The sequence below is a fragment of the Camelus ferus genome, chromosome 18 (assembly GCF_009834535.1).
Source record: "Camelus ferus isolate YT-003-E chromosome 18, BCGSAC_Cfer_1.0, whole genome shotgun sequence".
NCBI classification, from domain to species: domain Eukaryota; kingdom Metazoa; phylum Chordata; class Mammalia; order Artiodactyla; family Camelidae; genus Camelus; species Camelus ferus.
This window is the reverse complement of record NC_045713.1, coordinates 16236293-16259837: the sequence shown is the minus strand read 5'-3', so window position 1 is coordinate 16259837 and position 23545 is coordinate 16236293. Positions and strand designations below refer to the sequence as shown.

At 42.7% G+C, this 23545-nt stretch overlaps 1 protein-coding gene across 3 annotated transcripts; it reads right to left on the bottom strand.

Moving 5' to 3' along the window:
- Positions 1-78: 78 nt before the first annotated feature.
- Positions 79-23182, bottom strand: CGAS (cyclic GMP-AMP synthase). 3 transcript variants are annotated; one of them, XM_032460323.1, is made up of 5 exons: positions 22313-23182; positions 20304-20523; positions 16168-16413; positions 8278-8380; positions 79-2632 (listed from the first exon to the last, which is right to left on the bottom strand). In XM_032460323.1, the coding sequence occupies exons 1-5, from the start codon at positions 22904-22906 to the stop codon at positions 2548-2550; spliced, it is 1248 nt and encodes a 415-aa protein (XP_032316214.1). In that variant the 5' UTR covers positions 22907-23182; the 3' UTR covers positions 79-2547. The 3 variants fall into 3 exon arrangements, with proteins under 3 accessions (XP_032316214.1, XP_032316212.1, XP_032316213.1); XM_032460321.1 differs by lacking the exon at positions 79-2632 and adding an exon at positions 4925-6105 and having other exon boundaries at positions 22313-23178; XM_032460322.1 differs by lacking the exon at positions 79-2632 and adding an exon at positions 4925-6105 and having other exon boundaries at positions 16168-16410; positions 22313-23176.
- Positions 23183-23545: the final 363 nt, after the last annotated feature.

Here is a 23545-nt window from a genome sequence, read left to right as displayed (position 1 = left end):
TATATTTAAAGAAATAAAAGTAAATTTTGTCTCCTCGAATGTTGCTGTATTAAGGTCAGTCTTTCAAGGGTTTAAAGCTTGTTCAGATGTCGTCCAAGCCGTGAAAAAGATGCTGTTAACACGATTTCTATGATAAAAAGACAAGCTGGACTTTCTCAGCAGCCCTTTAATTTTGGGTTTACTAAATAGTATTTGATTTGATGGTACTGTTCTTAATACTTTACCTACTTTGAAATGAAGCAGTAAAAGGACTTCACGGGACCAAAATACGCAGCAGCTGTCCTTACATTCTGGCCTAGCGCCCGGCGCTCGAAGAAATCCACGTTAAGTTCATTCCCATGAAAGCTGCTTTGACTTCACGTTCCCTACTTTCCCTTGTAGTTTCATGTACATTTTTATGTCCCCTAATTACTTGTATTAACACTTAGTATCATATTTGTGTATAATTAGGACTTCATCACCTAATCTTACATTATTCATTTCTGCAGTAATAGTTTCGTGTATTAGTGATAAGAAGATTGATAACAAAGGACAGGGAGGTAAGAGCAGAAACTAATGAACTAGAAAATAGTTGAGAGAATCAACAGGTGATTCCTTAGTAAGAGCCATCAATTAGGCAAATTTCTGATAAGTCTCAGTGGGGAGGGGAAACAGCTTTCTCTGCTCCAACTACCTTCAGGATGTTGAGGCATAAAATCCTAACACCGTACAATGTGTCAACAAGTGTGAGTTCACAAGAGCGACTATATTCTCCTAAATGAGCAAATTAATTCAGGTAGTTAAGCTGAATAGGTAAAACAGAAGAACATGAAAGATGATCAAGGCCCTTCCAGGGGCTAGATCCTGCTTACCAGAAATAAAAGATGAAAAGGAAAGACTCTTGAACTCTCTATAAAGCTAGCAGGGGGGTGGCAGGCATGGCTCAGTGGTAGTGGTGTACACCTGGCATGCGCGAGGTCCTGGGTTCAATCCCCCGTGCCCCCACTAAAGGGGACAAAACAATAGAACATGCATGAAATACAGCTAAACAAAGCTAGCATAACTGATATCAAGGCTGGGAAAGAGCGTCAAATCAAGCCATTCTCACTGCTGTGTGTGAATAAAATCTCCAGAAATGAAGAACACCCTGAATACCGCAATGGAATAGAGTACAAACTGGAAAGGATGGAGCAGTGCCCCCCCCTCCAGGGCAGTGGCCTCTCATCACCAGACCGTATGACCACAGACAGGCGTGTACTTAGGAGGCCACTTAGGAAGCGCAGTGACCGCGTCTGGCGAGGTAAGTGCCGTCTGAGTGCGGAAATGCCCCAGGTGCTGTCTGAGCTTTTTAGCAATGGCGTGTGTATCCTGTTAGACAAGTCTGAATAGTAACGAGGAAGTATGCTCATAATACAAAAACATATACCAAAGAGTATATATATTAAATTTTTGTACTGTTTCGTTACATTAACATCCATTAAAATAAGTGGAAAATGCCAACATTAATGAGTTATAGACAGATTTTCAGTGGCAGTGGGCTAGGCTAACAGCTAGGAGCCCCCTTTCCTTCTTAACAAAATGCAGAGTTAGGTTCATAATTGGGGGGGGGGTATAGCTCAGTGGTACAGCATGTGCTTAGCATGCACGAGGTCCTGGGTTCGATCCCCAGTACTTCAATCTTAAAAAAATTAAAGTTGAAATAAATAAACCTAATTACCTCACCCTCCAAAAACAAAAATACCTTAAAAAAAAAAAAAAGAATTAGGTTAATAATATTATCCCTCTGGGCAGTGAAGTTACAAGCAATTTTCACTTTCTTCTTTACATTTAAGTGAGCAGGTTTTTGTTACACTGGGCACATACTGCTTTTCAGTGTTTTCATTTTTATGGAAGTCACGTATGCATGTAGTACACATGGGCAAATGGGGCCTCAGGGCTCGGACCCTTCTTGCTGGAGGCCCGCCCTCCCCTGCGGGCTGTGAGGTCGGCTGCCGCCTTGTGGGCTGCCCGTGCTGGAAGGTCAGCACGGCCAGGAACGGAAGGCGGTTTCTAGCAGCTGAGGGTAATCTCTGGCCCAGTCAGCGGGAGACTGAGGTCCTCAGGCCCACGGCTCTAAAAAACTGATCATGGCCAGTAAAAGTGGATCAAGCCTCAAAGTCAAGCCTCAAATAAGACTACACCCCAAGTGACACCTGGACGGAAGTCTTATGAGGCCCGGTGCAGAGCCACGCCCAGAACCCTGCCCTGCAGAAACTGTGAAATAATACACGTGTGCTGTTTTAAGTCACTCAGTTTGTAGTAACTTCTTAAGCAGCAATGGGAAACTACTGTAATCCAACCCCCTCCACAACCGTCACACACAAGCCCTTCGGCTGCTGCCCCATCCTCTCCACATAACTAATCGTAATTCTGGTAAGATTAACAGTCAATACTTCTATCACTTTGACTTCATAAATACTGACAGCTGAGCAATATCTCAAATCAGACCATGATTACTTTTCTTGCACACACTCATTTTTTCCTGGAGTTAAAAGTAGCTTAGATTTTTTTGTTTGCCTAATTTTCTATTTACTTACCATACATTGTCCCCCAGACTCTCCAAATGTCCAACTTTTCTCTCAGAATGTTCAAACACAATAGGTGGTTAAACAAGCTACATGAAATGCACAAGCAAAAGGAGAAGGCTGGTAAACTCAACTACATTAAAATTTTAAAACCTTGCTCACTAAAACTTAGACATCAGAAAAACGGTATAAAGTCACACACCTACGGTCAATTAATGTTCAACAAAGGAGGCAAAAATACACAATGGAGAAAAGACACTCTTTTCAGCAACTGGTGTTGGGAAAACTGGACAGCCGTGTGTAAATCAGTGAAGTTAGAACACTCCCACTATACACAAAAATAAACTCAAAATGGCCTAAAGACAAACATAAGACACTACAAACCTCCTAGAAGAAAACATAAGCAAAACATTCTCCCACCTAAATCTTAGCAATGTTCCCCTAGGGCAGTCTACCAAAGCAGTAGAAATAAAAACAAAAATAAACAGATGGGACCTAACTAAACATACAAGCTTTTGCACAGCAAAGGAAGCCATTAACAAAATGAAAAGACAACTTCCAGAATGGGAGAAAATATTTGCAAATGATGTGACTGACAAGGGCTTAATTTCCAGAATATATGAACAGCTCATACAAATCAGTAACAGAAAAATGCACCTAATCAAAAATGGCAGACCTAAACAGACATTTCTCCAAAGACAAACAAATGGCCAACAGCACATGAAAAAATGTTCCATATCACTATTACAGAAATGCAAATCAAAACCGCAATGAGGTATCACCTCACACCAGTCAGAATGGCCATCATTCAAAAGTCTACAAATAATAAATGCTGGAGAGGGTGTGGAAAAAAGGAACCTTCCTTTACTGTTGGTGGGAATGTAATTTGGTGCAGCCTCTATGGAGGACAGTATGAAGGTTCCTTAAAAAATTAAAAAGAGTTACCCTATGATCCAGCAATTCCACTCCTGGGCATGTATCTGGAGAAAACTATAATTTGAAAAGACACACGCACCCCAATGTTCACAGCAGCACTTTACAATAGCTAAGACATGGAAGCAGCCTAAATGTCCATCAACAGATGACCAGATAAAGAAGTTGTCGTCTATATATACAATGGAATACTACTTAGCCATAAAAAGAATAAAATAATGCCATTGGCAGCAACACAGGTGGACCAGGAGATTATCATACTCAGTGAAGTCAGACAGGGAAAGAAAAATACCACATGATATTACTTATACGTGGAATCTAAAAAATGACCCAAATGAACTTATTCATAAAACAGAAAGAGACTCAAAGACATAGAGAACAAACTTATGGTTACTAGTGGGGGAAAGAGGGTGGGAAGGGATAAACTGGGAGTTCAAGATTTGCAGACACTAACTACTATAAAATAGATAAACAAGGTCCTACTGTGTTGCACAGGGAACTATATTGAAAATCTTGTAATAGCCTATAATGAAAAAATATGAAAAGGAATACACATATGCATATGTATGACTGAAATTTTATGCTGTACACCAGAAATTGGCACAATACTGTAAACTATGTTAATAATAAAAAAAGGTTTATATGAAACTGAATATAAAGATTATCAGGTGGATGATTTAGAAATATATATATGCATATATGTATATATTTCAGAATACACAATATTCTAATATTATTTATTTTCATTACCTATTAAAAGCCTCATAGTATAAACAAACAAACAAAAAAACTGAAGTCAGACTTACCATATGATCCAGCAATCCCACCCCTGGGCATATATCCAGAGAAAACTATAATTCGAAAAGATCCATGTGCCCCAGTGTTCATAGCAGCACTATGTACAATAGCCAAGACATGGAAGTAGCCTAAATGTCCATCAATGGATGACTGGATCAAGAAGTTATGGTATATTTATACAATGGAATACTATTCACCCATAAAAAGAATAAAATAATGCCATTTGCAGCAACATGGATTGACTTGGAGATTGTCACACTATATGAAGTCAGTCAGACAGAGAAAGAAAAATGCCATATATTACTTGTATGTGGAATCTAAAAAATGACACAAATGAACTTATTTACAAAACAGAAACAGACAGATTCACATAGAAAACAAATTTCAGGTTACCACGGGGAAGAGGGGCTGGAGGGATAAATCTGGAGTTTAGGATAAACAGATACTAACTACTATATATAAAATTGATAAACAAGGTCCTACTAGCTTCAAAAATAGAAATATAAAATAGAGAAACAAGTTTCTTCTGTACAGCACAGGGAACTATATTCAGTATCTTGTAATAGCCTATAATGAAAAATATGAAAAGGAATATATATATAGTATGTATAATTGAATCACTATGCTATCCACCAGAAATCAACACGTTGTAAACGGACTATACTTTAATTAAGAAAATTTACAAAAAGAAAGATATAGACAATCCACACAGTAGAAGTTGTTATATGAAAATGATAAAATAAAATGACGAGAAAACAATAAAATAACCGATAAGAAAATGTGCAAAATACATGAAAGGGAAAAAGTTAACAGCAGCTGCCTCTAGGTGAACCCTGCCTGAGCGCAAAGAAGAGAGGGTGACGTTTCATGCCACACCCCTTTGAGTTTTGTACCATGGGTACGTATTGCCTTTTCAGAAATACACATGAAGGTAGTACTAAAAATGAAATAAGTTCTGTTTTGTATTTAGCCACGTGTAGTTAAGTGTCCTGTGTCTTCCTGTAAAAGGTTATGAATTTCCTGAGACTTGCAGAACTTGTTTTTTTTTTTTTTTTTTCATTTTCTTCTTAAGAAGGACAGGACATGGCTTCCAAATGTATTTGTGCGCTGAACAAAACCAACAGTAAGGAGGCAGCGGTCCTTCCTAAGACGCTCTCGCCAGCTTCCACGCATTAGTGCCGCGTGCGGAGTGTGCAGCAGGGGCCTGATGGAGTTAACCAGGGTGATGGGAATTCTGTCCTTCTCACTCCACTGGTAAAGCTTTCCTGGTTCAACACTCCTTCTGCGTCTTATTCCTTGACTAATCTCTTTCCTAGGATAATCTACCCTTTTACGTTAATTAGCATTTACCGAGACAAACCGAGAGCTGAATAAATAATGATTTACGTTCATTTTAATCAGTCATTGCTGAGACACATTCCAAACACTTCAGTTACTGTAAAGGCACTCTGATTCTTGATTCTTCTAAAAAATATGATTTCAAAATGCACCGAAAACTGGAAATCCATTGTTTCTTTGATCTTCAATTTGCTTTGATAGAAATTCTTTACTTGCTTTGTCAATTTGGTCTGGAGCGAACAGATTGACTGTGGGAATGAAATAGTGCTGAAGCTGTTCTGTCCTGAGGCACTGAAGAAAGTATGTCACGCATTTATCAAAGCAGAGCTCCAGGTCCCCAGAGAGCCACTGACTGTCACATGGGTCCTGGGTACAGACGTGAAAGAAGGCGGTTTTCACGTGGTAAGAACAGAACTTAGTCAGCTCCTTTCGCTTTCCAAACTTTTTCTTCAGTTGTTCTAAAAGATATTTCATTAGCTTCAAACAGTCTTTCCTTTGAATAAAAAGGAGTATCATTTATTTTTACTTATTAACAACCTGTTTCATTCTATAATGAGCTTTAGGCACCTCACAGGAAAAACATGTAACGATATAATAAAAAGTACAGATAATACATACGATACAGAAAACAAAAAAGATGTAATAAGCAATAAAGATATATAAAAATAACATAATTATAAAGTCACTCTAAAACCTAATGATTTTCTCAAATGTATGCTTTAAAAGTTTCAAAAATAACTGCAATAAAAAAAAAAGTGTATCACCTATGAGCACCATGTGGCTAGATGGCTGTGTTTTGTTCTTTAATTTTGTTTTATTGAATTATAGTCAGTTTACAATGTTGTGTCAATTTCCAGTGCAGAGCACAATTTTTCAGTTATTCATGAACATATATTCATTGCCACATTCTTTTTCACCGTAAGCTACCACAAGATCTTGCATATATTTCCCTGTGCTATACAGTATAATCTTGTTTATCTTTTCTATATATACCCGTCAGTATCTACAAATTTCGAACTCCCAGTCTGTCCCTTCCCACCACCACCCTTCCCCGCCCTGGCAACCACAAGTTTGTATTCTATGTCTATGAGTCTGTTTCTGTTTTGTATTTTTGTTCATTTATTTTTTTTAATTTATTTTTCTTTACATTCCACATATGAGCAATCTCATGTGGTTTTTTTTTTTCTTTCTGGCTTACTTCATTTAGAATGACATTCTCCAGGGACATCCACATTGCTGCAAATAGATGGCTTCATTTCTATGCTACTATGATAATCTTTTCATTTTCTCCCACATTTAAGAATAAATGCTTAATGCTTAAAAAAAAGAAGCTTCAAAAATAGAAATACAAAATAGATAAACAACAAGTTTATTCTGTATAGCACAGGGAACTATATTCAGTATCTTGTAGTAACCTATAATAAAGAATATGAAAAGGAGTATGTGTCTATGTATGACTGAAACATGATGCTGTAGACCAGAAATTGACACAACACTGTAAACTGACTATTTTCAATAGTCTGACCACTGACCACCTCAACTTAAAAAAAAAGTTTCAAAAATACATTTTTTCCTTCTTTCTCCTCCATTCCTACCTTAAATATTTCACTCTATCAGGATTAATTCAATACATGAAACTGGGCAGACATTTATAGTAGTCATCCAGTTATGTAGTACCTGGAAAAATCATGTTTTAATTTTTATAAAATGGTTTTGCTTTACTAGGCTGCAATATTTACATTAATTATCCAGTTATTTGTAGTTGACAAAATTTAATGTTTATGTAGTTATTGAGCCTTATCAGCAATATATGTTTCTTAATATGCTTACTTCAAAGCCTTAGATGAAGCCTCAAGAACCTCCTGGGGGGAGGGTATAGCTCAGTGGTACAGAGCACGCTTAGCACGTGGGAGGTCTTGGGTTCAATCCCCAGTGCGCCCATTTAAATAAATAAATAAATAAATGCCCAATTATCCCCCACCCCGCAAAACAAAGAACCTCCTGGGCCTGCACACTGGACGTTCTTGTTTCAACCTTTTAATTTTTGTGGCCCTTACTCTGGACAACTTTAGAACCACAGATGATTCCTTTTCAAGAGCAGTTTCTTTTTGGCAGAAGGGTACAGCTCAAGCGGCAGACCACACGCTCAGCAATCAAGAGGTCCCCAGTTCAACCCCCGCTACCACCTCCAAGAGGCAATCAACGAAGTACCAAGGAAAGTTAATTACCTATCTCTTAGTGTGGTTTCAGATTTGGGTGGTCAGTCCCCGGCCTTGAATGCAGACAAACCGTCTCAAAGCGAGTACCCACATCCAGTAAAAGTGGTCCTCTGACCTCCTCCCGCTATGCGGCATCAATACTCATTACCCTGAGGCAGCCAGAACACTAGGACAAATCCAGCTGTCAGGGCTAGCCCTGCCTGGTGTTCACACCCTGACTCTGTCCTTCTCGGTACACCCATAGTCAGGCTCAGGACTGTGCCCCTGCCGTGCCTTGCACCAGCACTCTTTCCTTGGACCCTGGGACCTGGCGTCCTTGCTCCACGCTCACGCTCTAGTACTCCAGGTCAACCCAGCCACGATCATCTTCAGGTCTGAGCTATGGGGTCAACAAAGAATTAAACGTTCCGCTGATGCTCTGTCCTGTAATAAAACAAGGCAGTTACCTGCAACATTTCACTCCATCAGTTTCACAGCATGTTTTAGCTTGCCCATGGTTTTTCAAAAGGTCCTTTTCAACGTGCGAGAAGGACAACCTCCACGTCTCTTCTTAATTTCCAAAAGAAAAATAGAAAAGCACTTTACCAAACACATCTGTATACAAACAACACAATATTTCATTGATTTCCTTCATTTAAATGGCATTCTGAAAAATTGCCAGGGGGAGACAGGCCAAAAGAGGTGAACAGATAAATAATGTGATTACCTACTAAAACAAGTAATCTGAATAAGCAAACAATGGGCCAAGATAGGAAAAAACAGGGGGGAGAAGTCAAAGCCATGTGCCATCAGCTGCAACACGGATGGACCTAGAGGTTATCATATTAAGTGCAGTCAGTCAGACAGAGAAAGAAAAATAGCATGTGATATCACTCATATGTGGAATCTAAAAAAAAAAGACACTATGAACTTATCTACAAAACAGAAACAGACTCGCAGACATGGTAAACAATCTTATGGTTACCAGGGAAAGAGGGTAGGAAGGGATAAATCTGGGAGTTTGAGATTTACAAATGTTAGCCACTATATACAAAAACAGATTTAAAAAAAAGGTTTCTTCAATATAGCACAGGGAACTATGTTCAATATCTTGTAGTAACTTTTCACGGGAAAAATATGAAAACGAATGTATGTATGTACATGCATAACTGGGACATTGTGCTGTGCGCCAGAAGTTGACACATTGTAATTGACTGTACTTCAATAAAGAAAGAAAATTTAACATTCATTCATCATTTAAAAAAAAATTCAGTGATTTAAATCTGGGTGGAAACTTGATCTGATGAAAAGCAGATTATGAAAATGAATATATGTATGTATATGCATGACTGAGACATTGTGCTGTCCACCAGAAATTGACACATTGTAGTTGACTGTACTAAAAAAACAAAAAACACAGCAACACGATAATCTACAGTAAGACACTAAAGTTTCTCCTTTGAAATCAGGAAGGCAGGCTTCTGCTATGTGTTCAACACACACTGGCTCTCTGAACACGCACAGAAGGAAAATGGGGTTACAGCACAGGGAAGAGAAAAACAAAGCTATTACTATTAATCGATGATATAACTGTGTATGTAAAAAATACAAAAGAAGCTGGTGACAGGTGTGTTTGAGTTCAATATAATCCTCAGTCTACTTTTCTATCGGTTTAAAATTTTTCATAATAAAAAGTTACAATTGCCTATGAGTAAATCTAACAAAAGATACACAGAACTTCTGTGGAGAAACTCTAAAGCTTCACTGAGAAGTATTAGAGAAAATCTAAGTAAATGACGACATGCAGCTGTACGTGGATTAGAAACTCCTTATTGTAAATATAGCAGATCTCCCCAAATTCACCTGCAGATTCAATGCACTCTCAATCAAAACTCTGAAAAAAATGTTTTTGTGGAACTTGATGAGGTCATCCCAACATCTTTATGAAAACAGCAAAGGGTCAAGAATATCCAAAACGCTTGTGACGAGGGACAAAGTGGGAGACCAGATATCAAGACTTACAAAGCCACATCCCATATGACAACGCGGTAGAGAGCAAGGACAGAGAAAGATCTTTAAGGGACAGAATAAAGAGTGAAGTACAGTTACACCACGTACAACAATCGACATATGGAAGTGGGACCCCACGCTAGGTGTGCTCACGGCCGCTGCATACATCCACTTACATCCAGCGTTCACACCACCCTGGAAAAGGCAGGCTGTACTAGAGGTGGTGAACAGTTCAGTGGTGACCAGAGTTTGGGAGGAAGAGGGCTGAATACGTGAAGCACGGGAGACATCTTAGGGAAGTGAAACTTTTATGCAATGGTAGATACATGATACACTGCATTTATCAAAACCAGCAGAACTTCATGGCACAAAGAGTGAACCTTTATGCTTTATGCCAGAAAGTGACACGACACTATAAGCTGACTATACTACAGTAAGAAAACACACACAAACACAAAGAGTGAACCTTAATGTACACAAACTTTTAAAAAATCGTTTAGTTTTCAGTATCCACAAATCAATGTGACACAGCACATTAACAAACTGAAGAATGAAAACCATATGATCATCTCCATAGATGCAGAAAAAGCTTTCGATAAAATTCAACATCCATTTATGATTTAAAAAAAAACTCTCCAGAAAGTGGGCATAGACGCAACATATCTCAACATAATAAAGGCCAGATATGACAAACCCACAGCAAACATCATACTCAATGGTGAAAAGCTTAAAGCATTTCTTCTGAGATCAGGAGCAAGACAAGAATGCCCACTCTCACCAGTTGGATTCAACATAGTTTTGGAAGCCCTACCCACAGCAATCAGACGAAAACGAAATGAAAGGAGCCCAAACTGGAAAAGAAGAAGTAAAACTGCCCCTGTTTGCAGATGACATGATACTCTACATATAAAACCCTAAAGAAGCAACCAGAAAACTACTAGAGCTCATCAATGAATTTCAGTAAAGCTGCAGGATGCAAAATTAACATACAGAAATCTGTGGCATTTCTATACACTAACAACTCTATCAGAAAGAGAAATTAAGTAAGCAATTCCATCTACCATCTGTCCATCAAAAAGAATAAAATACCTAGGAATAAGCCTACCTAAGGAGGCAAAGGACCTGTACCCTGAAAACTATAAGACACTGATGAAAGAAACTGAATACAACACCGTGTACTTGGATTGAAGGAATCAGTATTGTTAAAATGGCCACACTAACGAAGGGAATCTACAGATTCAGTGCAATCCCTATAAATTATCAGCGGCATTTTTCACAGAACTGGGACAAAAAACTTTAAAACTTGTATGGAAACACAAAAGACCCTGAATAGTCAAAACAATATTGAGAAAGAAGAATGGAGCTAGAGGAGTCACACTCCCTGACTTCAGACTATACTACAAAGCTACAGTAAGGAAAACAGTATGGTACTGGCACAGAAACAAGACACATAGATCAATGGAACAGGACAGAAAGTCCAGAAATAAACCCATGCACTTACAGTCAATTACTCTACAATAAAGGAGGCAAGAATATACAATGGAGAAAATACAGTCTCTTCAATAAATGGTGCTGGGAAACCTGGACAGCTACCTGTAGAAGACTGAAATTAGAACATTCTCTAACACTCCATACAAAAATAAACTCAAAATGGATTAAAGACCTAAATGTAAGACCAAGCACTATATAACTCCTAGAGGAAAACATAGGCAGAACAAACACTCTTTGACTTAAATCACAGCAATATTCTTTGGGGTCTGTCTCCCAGAGTAATGGAAATAAAAACAAAAATTAACAAATGGGATCTAATTCAACTTAAAAGCTTTTGCACAGCAAAGGAAACCATAAACAAAAAGACAACCTATGGACTGGGACAAAATATTTGCAAACAATGAGACCGACAAGAGATTAATTTCTAAAATATATAAGCAGCTCACACAGTTCAGTATCAAAAAGACCCCAAACAACTCAATCAAAAATGAGAAGACCTAAATAGACATTTCTCCAAAGAAGATATACAGATGGCCAACAGACCCATGAAAAGATGCTCAGTATTGCTAATTATTTGAGAAATGCAAATCAAAACCACGATGAGGTATCACCTCACACCAGTCAGAATGGCCACCATTAAAAAGTCCACAGACGATAAATGCTGGAGAGGGTGTGGAGTAAAGGAAACCCTCCCACACTGTTGGTGGGAATGCAAATTACTGCAGCCACGATAGAGAAAAGTACAAAGATTTCTTCAAAAGAACACTAAAAACAGAGTTAGTTATGATCCAGCAATCCCACTCCTGGGCATATATCCAGAGGGAACTCTAATTTGAAAAGATATATGCACCTCAGTGTTCACAGCAGCACTATTTACAATAGCCAAGACATGGAAGCAACCTAAATGTCCATCAAAGATGACTGGATAAAGAAGTTGTGGAATATTTACACAATGGAATGCTGCACAGCTATAAAAAAGAATGAAATAATGCCATTTGCAGCAACATGGATTGACCTGGAGATTATCATACTATGTGAAGTAAGCCAGAGAAAGGAAAAAACCGTATGATATCACTTACATGTGGAATCTAAAAAAAAAAAGACAGCAATGAACTTATTTATAAAACAGTAAAGGACTCATAGACATGGAGACCAAACTTACGGTTACCAAGCGGGAAAGGGGGTGGAAAGGGATAAACTGGGAGTTTGAGATTTGCAAAAACTAACTACTATATATAAAATAAACAAGTTTCTTCTGTATAGCACAAGGAACTATATCCAGTATTTTGTAGTAACTTATAATGAAAAAGAATATGAAAAATATGCATATATACATATATATGTATAACTGAATCACTATGGTATACACCAGAAACTAATACAACATTGTAAATCAAATTATACTTAAAAAAAGAAAAAAAAATCATTTAGAAAGTCAAGTGTCTTGGGAAGTAAGTCAGACTGTGAAAAGGGGCTCTAACTGTATTACTAATGTGTGACACAACCTCCCTGAAGACGGTGAGGGCAAAAAGGTGCCGACACGAGTTCCTTTAGAAATGGGGTCTGTAAGCTGAAGGCAAAAGGAATGGAGCATGCACCCCGCACACATGGGGCCTGTGTGTACAATTCCGAGATGTCCGTGCACTTGGCCTGGACCTGAACGGGGGACAAGGGCGTGGGTGGGTGGGCGGCAGAGGTAGGAGCAAGTTTCCCATTGCTGGAATGAGAGGTTGCAGATGGTGAGGATGGAAGGTATGAACGACGCGTGTGATCACAGGCTGTGGGAGAGATGTCAGTACAAGTCACGTTTCTCTGACTACAGATACAGGTCCTGACGTACAGAACTATCTACAGATTCGTGCACACGCTGGGGTTAGTATACATACACAGGCTTCCTTGCTCCTCCCAGATGACCCCCTAGTGGCAGAGCACACAGAGCGCCCCGAGCTTAGTTCCTAGTACACTCTCCAGTAAAAGGATCCAGGGCTCCTGGCAGACATGGCTGGTTCTAGGACGGAAGCAGGAACTAGACCAGATGAGCCAGGAGCATCCTGCAGAGCCAGAAAGTGAGTTAGTGTTGAAAACAAGAAAGAAAAACACTCCACAATTACGGGAGGTATGTCCAAAGGACGCAGAAACCACCTGAAAGATCCCAGAGGCCAAAGTCAGAATAATTTAAGCAAGAAAATGAAAGCTATACTGGATTATAGCCCAAAATATGAGACGAGTATCTGTGAGTCCACACTGATAGGGTTTAAGTAAATTAACAAAAGGGGGGAAAGATCAACCTCCCCCACAGGAGGATTCCACATAATCTGTGTAAACACTCTGCTCTCCTTAGGTGCGAGCTGTGGATAGCAACTTCCTTCCAAACAGCACAGGATGAAAAGGGAGAGAAGAGTAGCTGAACAGCAGAGAACCCCAACAAACACACCCTCAGCCAGGGGTCAAGGGCATCAGCGGCAGTGCTAAGTCAGGGTCACTGCACATAAAAGGATGCGATGTCATGGGATGGGATGGGATATGATGAGATGTGGGAGGGGATGGGACGGGATGTCATGGGATGGGATGGGATGGATGTGGGACAGGATGGGATGGGATGGGATGAGATGAGATGGGAATGTGTGATGGGATGGGATGGGATGGGATGGGATAAGAGGGCACTTCACCTCTGCGCCTTCCTCCCCACACCCAAATCTCCAGCCTAATCACAAAAAAACCACCAGATACATGCCCAGTGAGGCAAATTCTACAAAACAGCTGACTGGTACTGCTCTACACTGTCAAGGTCATCAAAAACAAGGAAAGACTGAGAAACTGTCACGGTCCAGAGGAGACTAAGGGGACCGGATGACCAAATGCAATGTGGTGTTCTGGGTGGGCTCTTGGAACAGAAAAGAGACATCAGGTAAAAACTAAGGAAATCTGAATAAACTGTGGACTTCAGTTAATAAGACTGCATCAATACTGGTTCGCTAATTGGGACAAGTGTGTCACATTAACGTAAGATGCTAAGAACAGAGAAATACCCCACACCTATTTCCTATATAGGGACTCTCTACACTCTATAATTTTTCTGTAAATCTAAAGCTATTCTAAAAGTAAAAGTTTATTTTAAACAACTGCATGGAGTTATCACTTCTCACTTTTTGGATTACTGGCAAAATTTCCAAAGTTTAACAAGTTCTGTTGATAAAGCTGAGTGTAAAATCGTTACCCCCATACATCGCTGTGGGAATGCAAGCTGCTGAGTCCCATACGGAGGGGATTTCAGCAATATCTGGCAACATTAGACGTGAATTCACTACTCCTTGACCAGCTGTAAAAATAGACTGTGGAAAGGAGTGGTTGCTGTCTATAGAGAGCCATGCGGTGGTATCTGAGATCACTTAGTAAGTGAAAACAGAAAGGTGTATGCACCTTTTTATCTTAAAAAGGGGGGTTGCATATATATGTGTGTGTGTTTCCTTGTATTTTTAAAAAATGAAAAGTGAAGCGAAAACAATGAAAGGGTTTCCGAGCAGGGGAGGAGAGAAGGGTGTGGAGGGAAGATCAAGGGACGTTATGTTTCTCTAAGACTACTTTCTTCTGCAGCTTTGACTTTGGAACCATGGGAATGCTTTATACATTTATGAAACAAAACTGAAAACTAGCCCAAGATCACACAGCTCGTGAGGCGAGAGGCCTCAGGACTCGGATGCAGGGCAGTCTGGCTCCAAGGCTGGTACTGCCTTTTCTCTATTACAAACAAAACCAACCTTCAAATGCGGGCTGGGCTGGCAGATGTTTCAGAGCTGAGTATTTGGTGCTACTGGTACAGGCATGCCCTTTCCAATTTTACCTCCCTTCAAATGCCAACAGCACAGTGGCCCTCTCCCTGCCCACACGTGTAACAGTAACAACTCTTTCATATGGATGTCTTCTTTCTTAAGTGTTTGTCTTTAATTCCACACACGTTTCTTACAGATTATACCGTCAGTTAGCTGAAGTGCAACAGCAAAAGGAAGAGAAAGCAGAGCAAGAGGCATACGCCCAAGACAGACGGAGGGCAGGAGGATTTCCCCAGGTGAGCAGCCCTGCACGCGCCCACGGCTGCGTGTGTGAGGACGTCCCAGCTGTACCTGGTGTTACCGTTCCCTCCACGGAGAACGCCGGAGAAACTTCGAGGCAAAAATACATGCTGGCTTTTCCTACAAAAAGTGTAAGGGGTTTGCTTTTTTTTTAATTGTGCAGCACGGGCAAAATTATTTCGGCCAATAAATTTTCGAAGCATTTCACACGTTCCGATTCCTTCCACTGCCCGTCACCTTAGTTCCTCCAATGTCTGAGTCATAATCTTCAAGATATCCCTTTCAAAAAGAACTTCTGCTCAATCAACAGCTGTCACGTCAGTCAGTCGGGCTTCTGTGATCTCCAGCAGAACATGGACACACTTCAAAAACTCCTCACCTGTCATCTCTGGGACCCAGTTTCCTCAGCAGTTTACTTTAGGACTATATTCAGGGTCAGAGGAGATGGAGCTGCCTGGTCTGAGTTTTAGACACTCTCTAAACATGCATTAGGTTCAAATCATATTTGCCCCTGAGCATCACTCCCTGGAAAAGCACTGACCGTTGGGATACGCAATATCTTTTTTCAAGTCCAGACACTGTGTTCAAGATAAAAGCCTAAAAAAAAAGTTGTCTTTGTTCCGTATCAACATTAAAATCAGAGTACTCAATCGACATAGCTGACAGTTTCTTGTATCTAATGCTTTTAAATTACCAATTCTATAATTCCAGGAGCAACCTTTATGTTTATCAATACCCCCATCACTTGAATCTATGTCTTAACATTAACCACCACATTCCAGATACCTTGAAACCCACTTCCTTCCCTGGCATGCTTGGGGACCAGGTAAAAAGGCCTTCGTCTCATATCGTTCCTGACTTTTACTCCAAGCCACCTATTGATGGGCAGGCCGTTGAGGGTGCTGGCGGGCCAGCTGCCTTTGGACTCCAGAGCCAGGGTTATATCCACAGATATTTCCATAGGTTTTCTCATCAGAAGTGTCACAGCTGGGCTCCCTTTTTTCTTCCTCTCCACAATGACATCTGTGTCTGCTTCAACAAAGAAAAGAGAAGAAAGGGCTGATCAACCCATTTTTCTCTGAAAATAGAGGGAACATAAGTATACTTGGAGATACACATAGTGCTTAAGTGTAAGGTGAAAATTAATTCTACGGGTGGTGGGGGCTATAGCTCAGTGGCAAAGAGCACACTTGATGTGCCGAGGTTCTGGGTTCAATCCCTGGTGCCTCCATTAAAAATAAATAGATTTTTTTAAAAAACCAAATTACCTCCCCCACAACAACAACAACAAGATAAAATTTAAAAAAAAGAAAGATTCTGTCTTATATCTAAAATGAGGAGTCTCAGACGCTGGGGAATGGGAGGGCTGTGATTAAATTTTCACTTAAATGTATGGACGGCAGTTTGGATGAGCAGCAGGGAAGGCCAGAGCGACCCCAACCCGGAGGCAATGAGCATCAAGACACGGTGAACAGCCCACGGGCACTGCAGCCTTGTTACAACAGCCAAGACATGGAGACAACCTCGTGCCCACGGAGGATGAACAGGCAAAGAGGCCGTGGCATTCACAGATGAGGGATACTGTTCGCTTTCACAAGGAACGAAACCTGCCACTTGTGATGTGTATGGACCTGGAGGATGTGATGTCAAGTGAAATAAGCCAGACACAGAAAGGCAAATGCTGTCACTTATACGTCAAATCTAAAAAAGTTGAATCCATAGGAGCAAGTGTAGAGGGTGGTTACGGGGGCAGAGAGGTGGGGGAAGTGGGGAGAGGGTCATCAGAGAGACCAGAGTTACAGTTAAGCGGGCCGAGAAGGTCTAGAGATCTAAGGTACAGTATGACGACTGCTGTTAATGCTACTGTACTGAATTCGGGAAATGTGCCAAGAGGATGGGTTTCAGGTGCCCTCACCACACACACCAAAAGGTAACTATGTGAGGAGGTGTGTCAATCAGCTTGACCATGGTAATCATTTCACTGTGTTTATGTATATCAAGTCATCATGCTGTATACCCCAGATATGTAGTTTCTATTTCTTTTAAAAAGGCACATATGGTGGGGGAGGGTATAGCTCAATGGTAGAGTGCATGCTTAGCATGCATGAGGTCCTAGGTTCAAGCCCCAGTACCTCCATTAAAAGAAAAAAATTAATGAATAAATAAATCTAATTATCTCCCCCTCCCAAAAAACCCCAAAACAGTAACTTATAATGAAAAAGAATATGAAAAGGAATATACGCATGTGTCGGTATGACTGCAACCATTATGCTGTACACCAGAAATTGACACAGCATTGTAACTGACTAGACTTCAATTTAAAAAAACACAAAAGAAAGAGGCACAGGTAGAGAAGTGAAAGAAATCAGAGGGTCAAGGTAACAGCTGGGAGATGGGCTGAATCTGGGAGATAAGAAGGCAGGAGTCCTGACCTGAGAAGTGGTCGATGCTGATTCTGTTCTGCAATTCAGAGTGAGCAGGACAAAGAAAGGCGGCCGAGATGAACTTCATTTCAGACGCCCTGATCTCTCGGTGACTGCGGGACACCCAGGTGGACTTAAACTGCTGGGCAGGTCAGAAACTCTGGGAAGGCCTCTAGGGAAGAGACCCTGGCTTTGGGTTTTGGGGTATACAAGCTGGAGTCAAAGCCCCTACTGGACAAGACTTCAGGACGGGGCCACAGTGGCAGGACCACAGCGCCAAGGAGAAAATCCAAGCGTGCCCTCATGTCTTATAGCAGAGTTGGGAGGGTATAGCTCAGCGGCAGAGTGCATGCTTAGCATGCGTGAGGTCCTGGGTTCAAGCCCCAGTGCCTCCTCTAGAAGAAAAAAAATCTTATTACTGAATCTACAAACTCACCCACCTTTCATCCACTATCTTCTCCTCTCATCCTGCTACCACCCGGGAAGTGCCTGTCCCCCTTCCGAAGGCCACCCCTGCCCATGGTCTCCAGGTCCCTTCCCTCTGCCTTGTCAAGCACCCACCCCTCCATGTGCTCCCTCCCCGTGTCAGCAGCCTCCCTTCCCCCCTGGGTCATTCCAGGATCTCTCATTCTCAGATTCCCCTCCCGCAACCCTGCACTTGCAACCTCCCCACACTCACCCATCTTCCTACTTCCTCACAGCCAGCACTTTCCAAACAGTTGCCCACACATTCTGTCTCCACCGCATCCCTGCGCCCTCCTCCCCTTCTCGTGCTCATGACCCACTGAAACTGCTAAGTCATAGCTACTCACCCCACTCCCCACAAAACAAACCAAGGACCAAAGCATTCTGGGTGTCAGCACCCCTGCAGACACTGACCACTCCTGGCAAGACTAGCGGTTTCCTTCCCTCCTCCCCAGCCTCTAATGAGGTCCACTCTACTTAACACTGCCATCTCCCCCACCAGTACCATGTCTGGTACCCCTGATCCCCCTGACTTTGCTATACTCTTTCACCCCTGGACTTTCTACTTTCTACTCTACAAGATAATTATGTTTTCCACTTGTTACTCATCACACGTCTGCCCTTACGTGATTATCAACTACGGAAGGGTGAAGGACTTCATCTATTTGTTCATTAACAGATCCCAAACACCGAGCGCACGTGGCACATCAGATGACTGATGACTATTGATGAAATTAATGAAAAAGCAATCTATACTCTCTACCTACGTGGTCTCATCCACTGTCAATGCCATGTGTTATGTTTACGGGCAGCCCACCCGCATCTCTGAACTCCAAACCCACATCCGACTATGTACTTGATACATTCACGCATCACAAGAATGTCTAACTCAGCATATCCAGAGCCGGCCTCTCAATTCATGTCTCAAAATATGGTCATCAGCCCTTCCTATCGGAGAAAAGGGCACAGTCAATGCACACGGGTCTCAATCTAGGAAACTGGGAGCCTTCTTTGACTCCACCCTCTCACCCCTGGCACACAGATGGATATGTCCCCCAGGCCCTTACCGCACCCCCACTGAAGCCGCCACCATCCTTCACCTGAACTGTTGTCATACTTGCCTTTCCAATATCCACAGAAGTCAGAGTAACTTTTTAAAATACGAAGCCACTCATCATTCTCTCATTCAAACCTGGCTTCTCAAAACAAAAGCTGAACTCCCTTCCAGGACGTACAAGTCCTTGCACAGTTTGGCCCTGGCCATCTCTTCATCTCATGTCCCTCTCCCTCCTTGTCCACAGGACCTCTTTTTGCTCCTTGAGCCTGTCCAGCTCTTTTCTGCCTGGGACCTGAGTCTGCCCCTCAATCCGACCCCACCCCACTGGCTCCCACCCCTCCCAGTCCATGCCCTCACAGCAGGCACTGCGATGCGTGTTTACAAGCTTCAGACTTCCAGAGGGGATGCCACCGATTTTATCAACCACTTACATCCCGCAGGGCAGGCAAGTCAGTGAATATTCGGTGGAGACCAACATAGAGCCAATCAACACTTAGGAAGAATACCAAGGGACTGTGGCTCACTAACACCAAGAACAAGGACTTGTTTCTAGCGGGTGGAAGTCAACAATCTGCTGCAGGGAGATCAAGAAAGAGCAGGGAAGGAGTGTGCACTGGCAATCAGTAGGTATGATCAGAACTTTTAAGAGTCACAGTTCAGGGGGGAGGGTGTACCTCAGTGTCAGAGTGCAGCTCAGGGGTAGACTGCCTGTCTAGCATACACAATGTCCTGGGCTCAATCCCCGGTACCTCCATCAAGAAGGAAGGAAGGAAGGAAGGAAGGAAGGAAAGAAGGAAGGAAGGAAGGAAGGAAGGAAGGAAGGAAGGAAGGAAGGAAGGAAGGAAGGGAGGGAGGGAGGGAGGGAGGGAGGGAGGGAGGGAGGAAGGAAGAAGGAAAAGCTAATTACCCCCCCCAAAATTTAAAAATAGAAAAACATCACTCATTTAAAAAGAAGAATCAAAATTCAGAAATCTTACCTTCAATATTTTTAATTTCTTCCTTAATGACTGCCCTGAACTTGGACAGCATCTTAGAAGCTGATAATATTTCCCCTTCTAAAAACTGATTCAGAGGATCTCCTTTGGGATTTCTTTTGAACTTCACAAAGTAATGAGTACCACTGTTGGCATATTCTTGTAGCTCAATTCTGGGGACCTCCAGTTTGAACATAACATCAAATTCATTAGGAGCAGAAACCTAAGAAAGTGAAAACAGCACTGAAATGTTTGCTTGTGAATATTTTCCAAGCAGCTACAATTTTTTTCTTGAAATTTCTACTTAGATCCTGTATCCCAATATTTACACTCTCTGGGAATGGGATTAGTGGAGCTGGGAGAATATTATTGGTTTTATTTTATAGGTTTTATACTCATTTTCTTAAGCCACAAGTATGTATTTATAATTTAAAGCAATTTAAAATAATATCATGTACCAGTTTTTTTTTTCTGAGTTTAAAGTTTAATAAAATTAAAGATCTTTAAGGTGCTACCTTTTACATCACAAGCTGCACACTGAGCCACCCTCCTGTCACAGTGGCCTCAAAAATGTGTGTAGTCACCTCCTCGCTACTTGAGTGAGGGCCTTCTTGTTAGAGTCACCAGTTAGCCAAGTGAGTGTGAGCTCGAAGTCACATACTACATTAGTGTTTCTGAACCAGAGCATTTTACAAGCTTCAAAGAAATCTACAACATCACAATAATAATCAAAGCAATTATAATAAATGATTATTTTTTCTTTATTAAAAGTGCACGTCTTTCATGAGCTAGGGGTACTTTTCAGGCACAGCTATTGGACTGTAGTGTTCAACACAGTGCCTGGTAGCCCCATGTCTACTTGACCATGTGACTGTGGCCAGTCCAAATTGAGACCTACTGTGCTATGTACTTAACAGTGCCCTGCCCCCCAAATTCACATATTGAAGCCCTAACTCCCAATGCGACTGAAGTTAGAGACAGGGCTTTTAGGAGGTAATGAAGGTTAAATGAGATCAGGAGGGTGGGGTCCTATCGGATAGGACTGGTGGACTTACAAGAGATACCAAAGTTCTCTCTGCACACACGTATGGAGAACACAGTGAGGACACGGGGAGAAGGTGCTTGTCTGCAAACCAGGACCAGAGTCCTCACTACAACCTAACCATTCTGGCACCCTGATCATGGCCTTTTGGCCTTATGGCCAGAAAAATCAATTTATGTTCTTTAAGCTGCTCAGTCTGTGCTATTTCGTTGTGGCAGCGCAAGCTGACTGGGATACGCTGAGAAGGTGAAACAAACACTTGGAGTGAAGTCAGTGGGAAGGAAGTCCTCAGACAGAGGTCTCTGAAAATCCACTCTCCCATAAAAGCAACAACAACACGGGTAGAAATAGTCAAATTCAACTTTTTCAGATCTCTATCTCTGTAAATTAACCAAAGGCTTGAAACAGTGCAAAGATTTATTTAAGAAAAGTGGCTGAGAGGGGAGGGTATAGCTCAGGCGTAGAGTGCATGCCTAGCATGCACGAGATCCTGGGTTCAATCCCCAGGACCTTCATTAAAAATAAATATATAAAAACCTAATTACTTCCCCCCCAAAATAAAGAAATAAATTTAAGAAGAAGGAAAGAAAAGTGGCTGAATCCTGGCGAGAACAGTGAGCTTTGCGGGCATTCGAAATTGCCCCATTCCCATCCCAGCATCGTCCCCACTCCACCCAGGCAGCCGCTGTGCTGACCTCTAACACCACACGTGAGGTCTGCCTGTTTGGGAACATCACACAGACTGAATCATACAGGATATCCTCTTCACATCTCACTTCATCTAACAGTGTCTGTGAGGTTCATCCACATCGTCTTGTCTATGGGTAGTTTGTTCTTTTTCATTCTACACAGTTCTAATTAAACCGCGTTTTAACTAGAACTACATCACCAGCCCCAGAAGCGCAAGAGCTCGCGTTACTCCGAAAGGGGAGTACGGGGGGTGCGGGAGGCGCGGGCCCAGGCGGCTCACCTTCACGCGCTCGTAGTAGCTCCCGGTGCGCAGCAGCCCCACGCCCCTGAACTCGGACTCGCATCCCTGCTGCAGTTTCCGCAGCAGGTGGTCCACCACCCGGTTCACCACCTCCACCGCCGCCGAGATCTCCCGGCGGCTCAGCCTCAGCTGCTCCAGCACGGCCCGGAGCTTCCAGGCGCCGGGCGCCGCCTCCCTCAGCCCGCGACCGGGGTTCGGGACCAGCGGGCCGCGGCTCTCGGTGGGACCGGGGACCTCCACGGGCGAGGGCTGCGGTCTGCGCTCCCGGGTGGCGCGCACACTCCCCTGGCGGTGAGATCCGGAGCTGGGAAGGGGCGGCCCCGGGGCTGCGGGGGGTTCTCCCTCTCTGGTCGGAGCCGCAGCGCCCTCCGCCTGGTCCTCGGCGCGAGAAGGTGGCGCGCGTCCCCGTGGCTTCTCCCCGGGGCGGCCGCTCCTCCGCGCGGGGGCCCGGGTGGCCTCGGGGGGCCCGCTGGACTCAATCGGGACGCCCTGCGCGCTCCGCGCCGAGACCATGGGGACGACGGCTCCCGCCACCGAAGCTGTCCTTGTCGCCTTCTCGCGCGGCGGGGCCATGGATGGCGCTCACTGCCCCCGGAGGGAGACCCGGCTTCGGGAAACGGCCGCGGGAAGATGCAGCCACAGTCGTGCTGAGAAATGAAACCTAAGAATCCGGCGGGAACCACGCTAATGCGGCCGGGCACCCGCCCGGAAGGGCCTGGGCGGGGCCGTCTGGGGCCACGCCCCCTCCGTGGAGGGACGGCGCCCCAGGGCCCCGGGAGCCGCCGATTTCCCCTCCCTCCAGGTGAACCCGGCAGCTGGCGTGGGAACCGCTCAAAACCAACCCGGGCAAGCACATGACAACCCATGCGTTTGCTGAGCGTCGCCTACAAAAATCTTGAAAACTACAGACCTTCTCGTACATTGAAACTGACAGAGAAATTTTCTGAATGTAATTTAAAGGATTTTTTTTAACTAATGGAAAATGTCAAATGCTCAGTTTTTACCAGATGGAATGAGGTGTGGGTTGATTGTAATTGGAATAAACATTTCGTTTTATTTGACTTTTTAAAAGCACACACAATCTCAAAGAAACTGTACAACTCTCATCGGTGAGTTTTATCCATTGGTTCTCAAAAGCCCATCAAAAAATGACACACACATTTGAAATAATCCATCCTGCTTCGGCTGTTGTGATTCCAACACAATAGAGGT

What these genes read in the sequence shown, in the direction of transcription:
- CGAS (XM_032460321.1), bottom strand. Translation starts at nt 22,906, where the DNA reads ATGGCCCCGCCGCGCGAGAAGGCGACAAGGACAGCTTCGGTGGCGGGA. An exon ending in GCTACTACGAGCGCGTGAAG is followed by an intron (nt 20,524 to 22,312) that starts GTGAGCCGCCTG and finishes TCACTTTCTTAG; the next exon opens with GTTTCTGCTCCTAATGAATT. An exon ending in GGAAGGAAGTGGGTTTCAAG is followed by an intron (nt 8,381 to 16,167) that starts GTATCTGGAATG and finishes TTGGAAATTAAG; the next exon opens with AAGAGACGTGGAGGTTGTCC.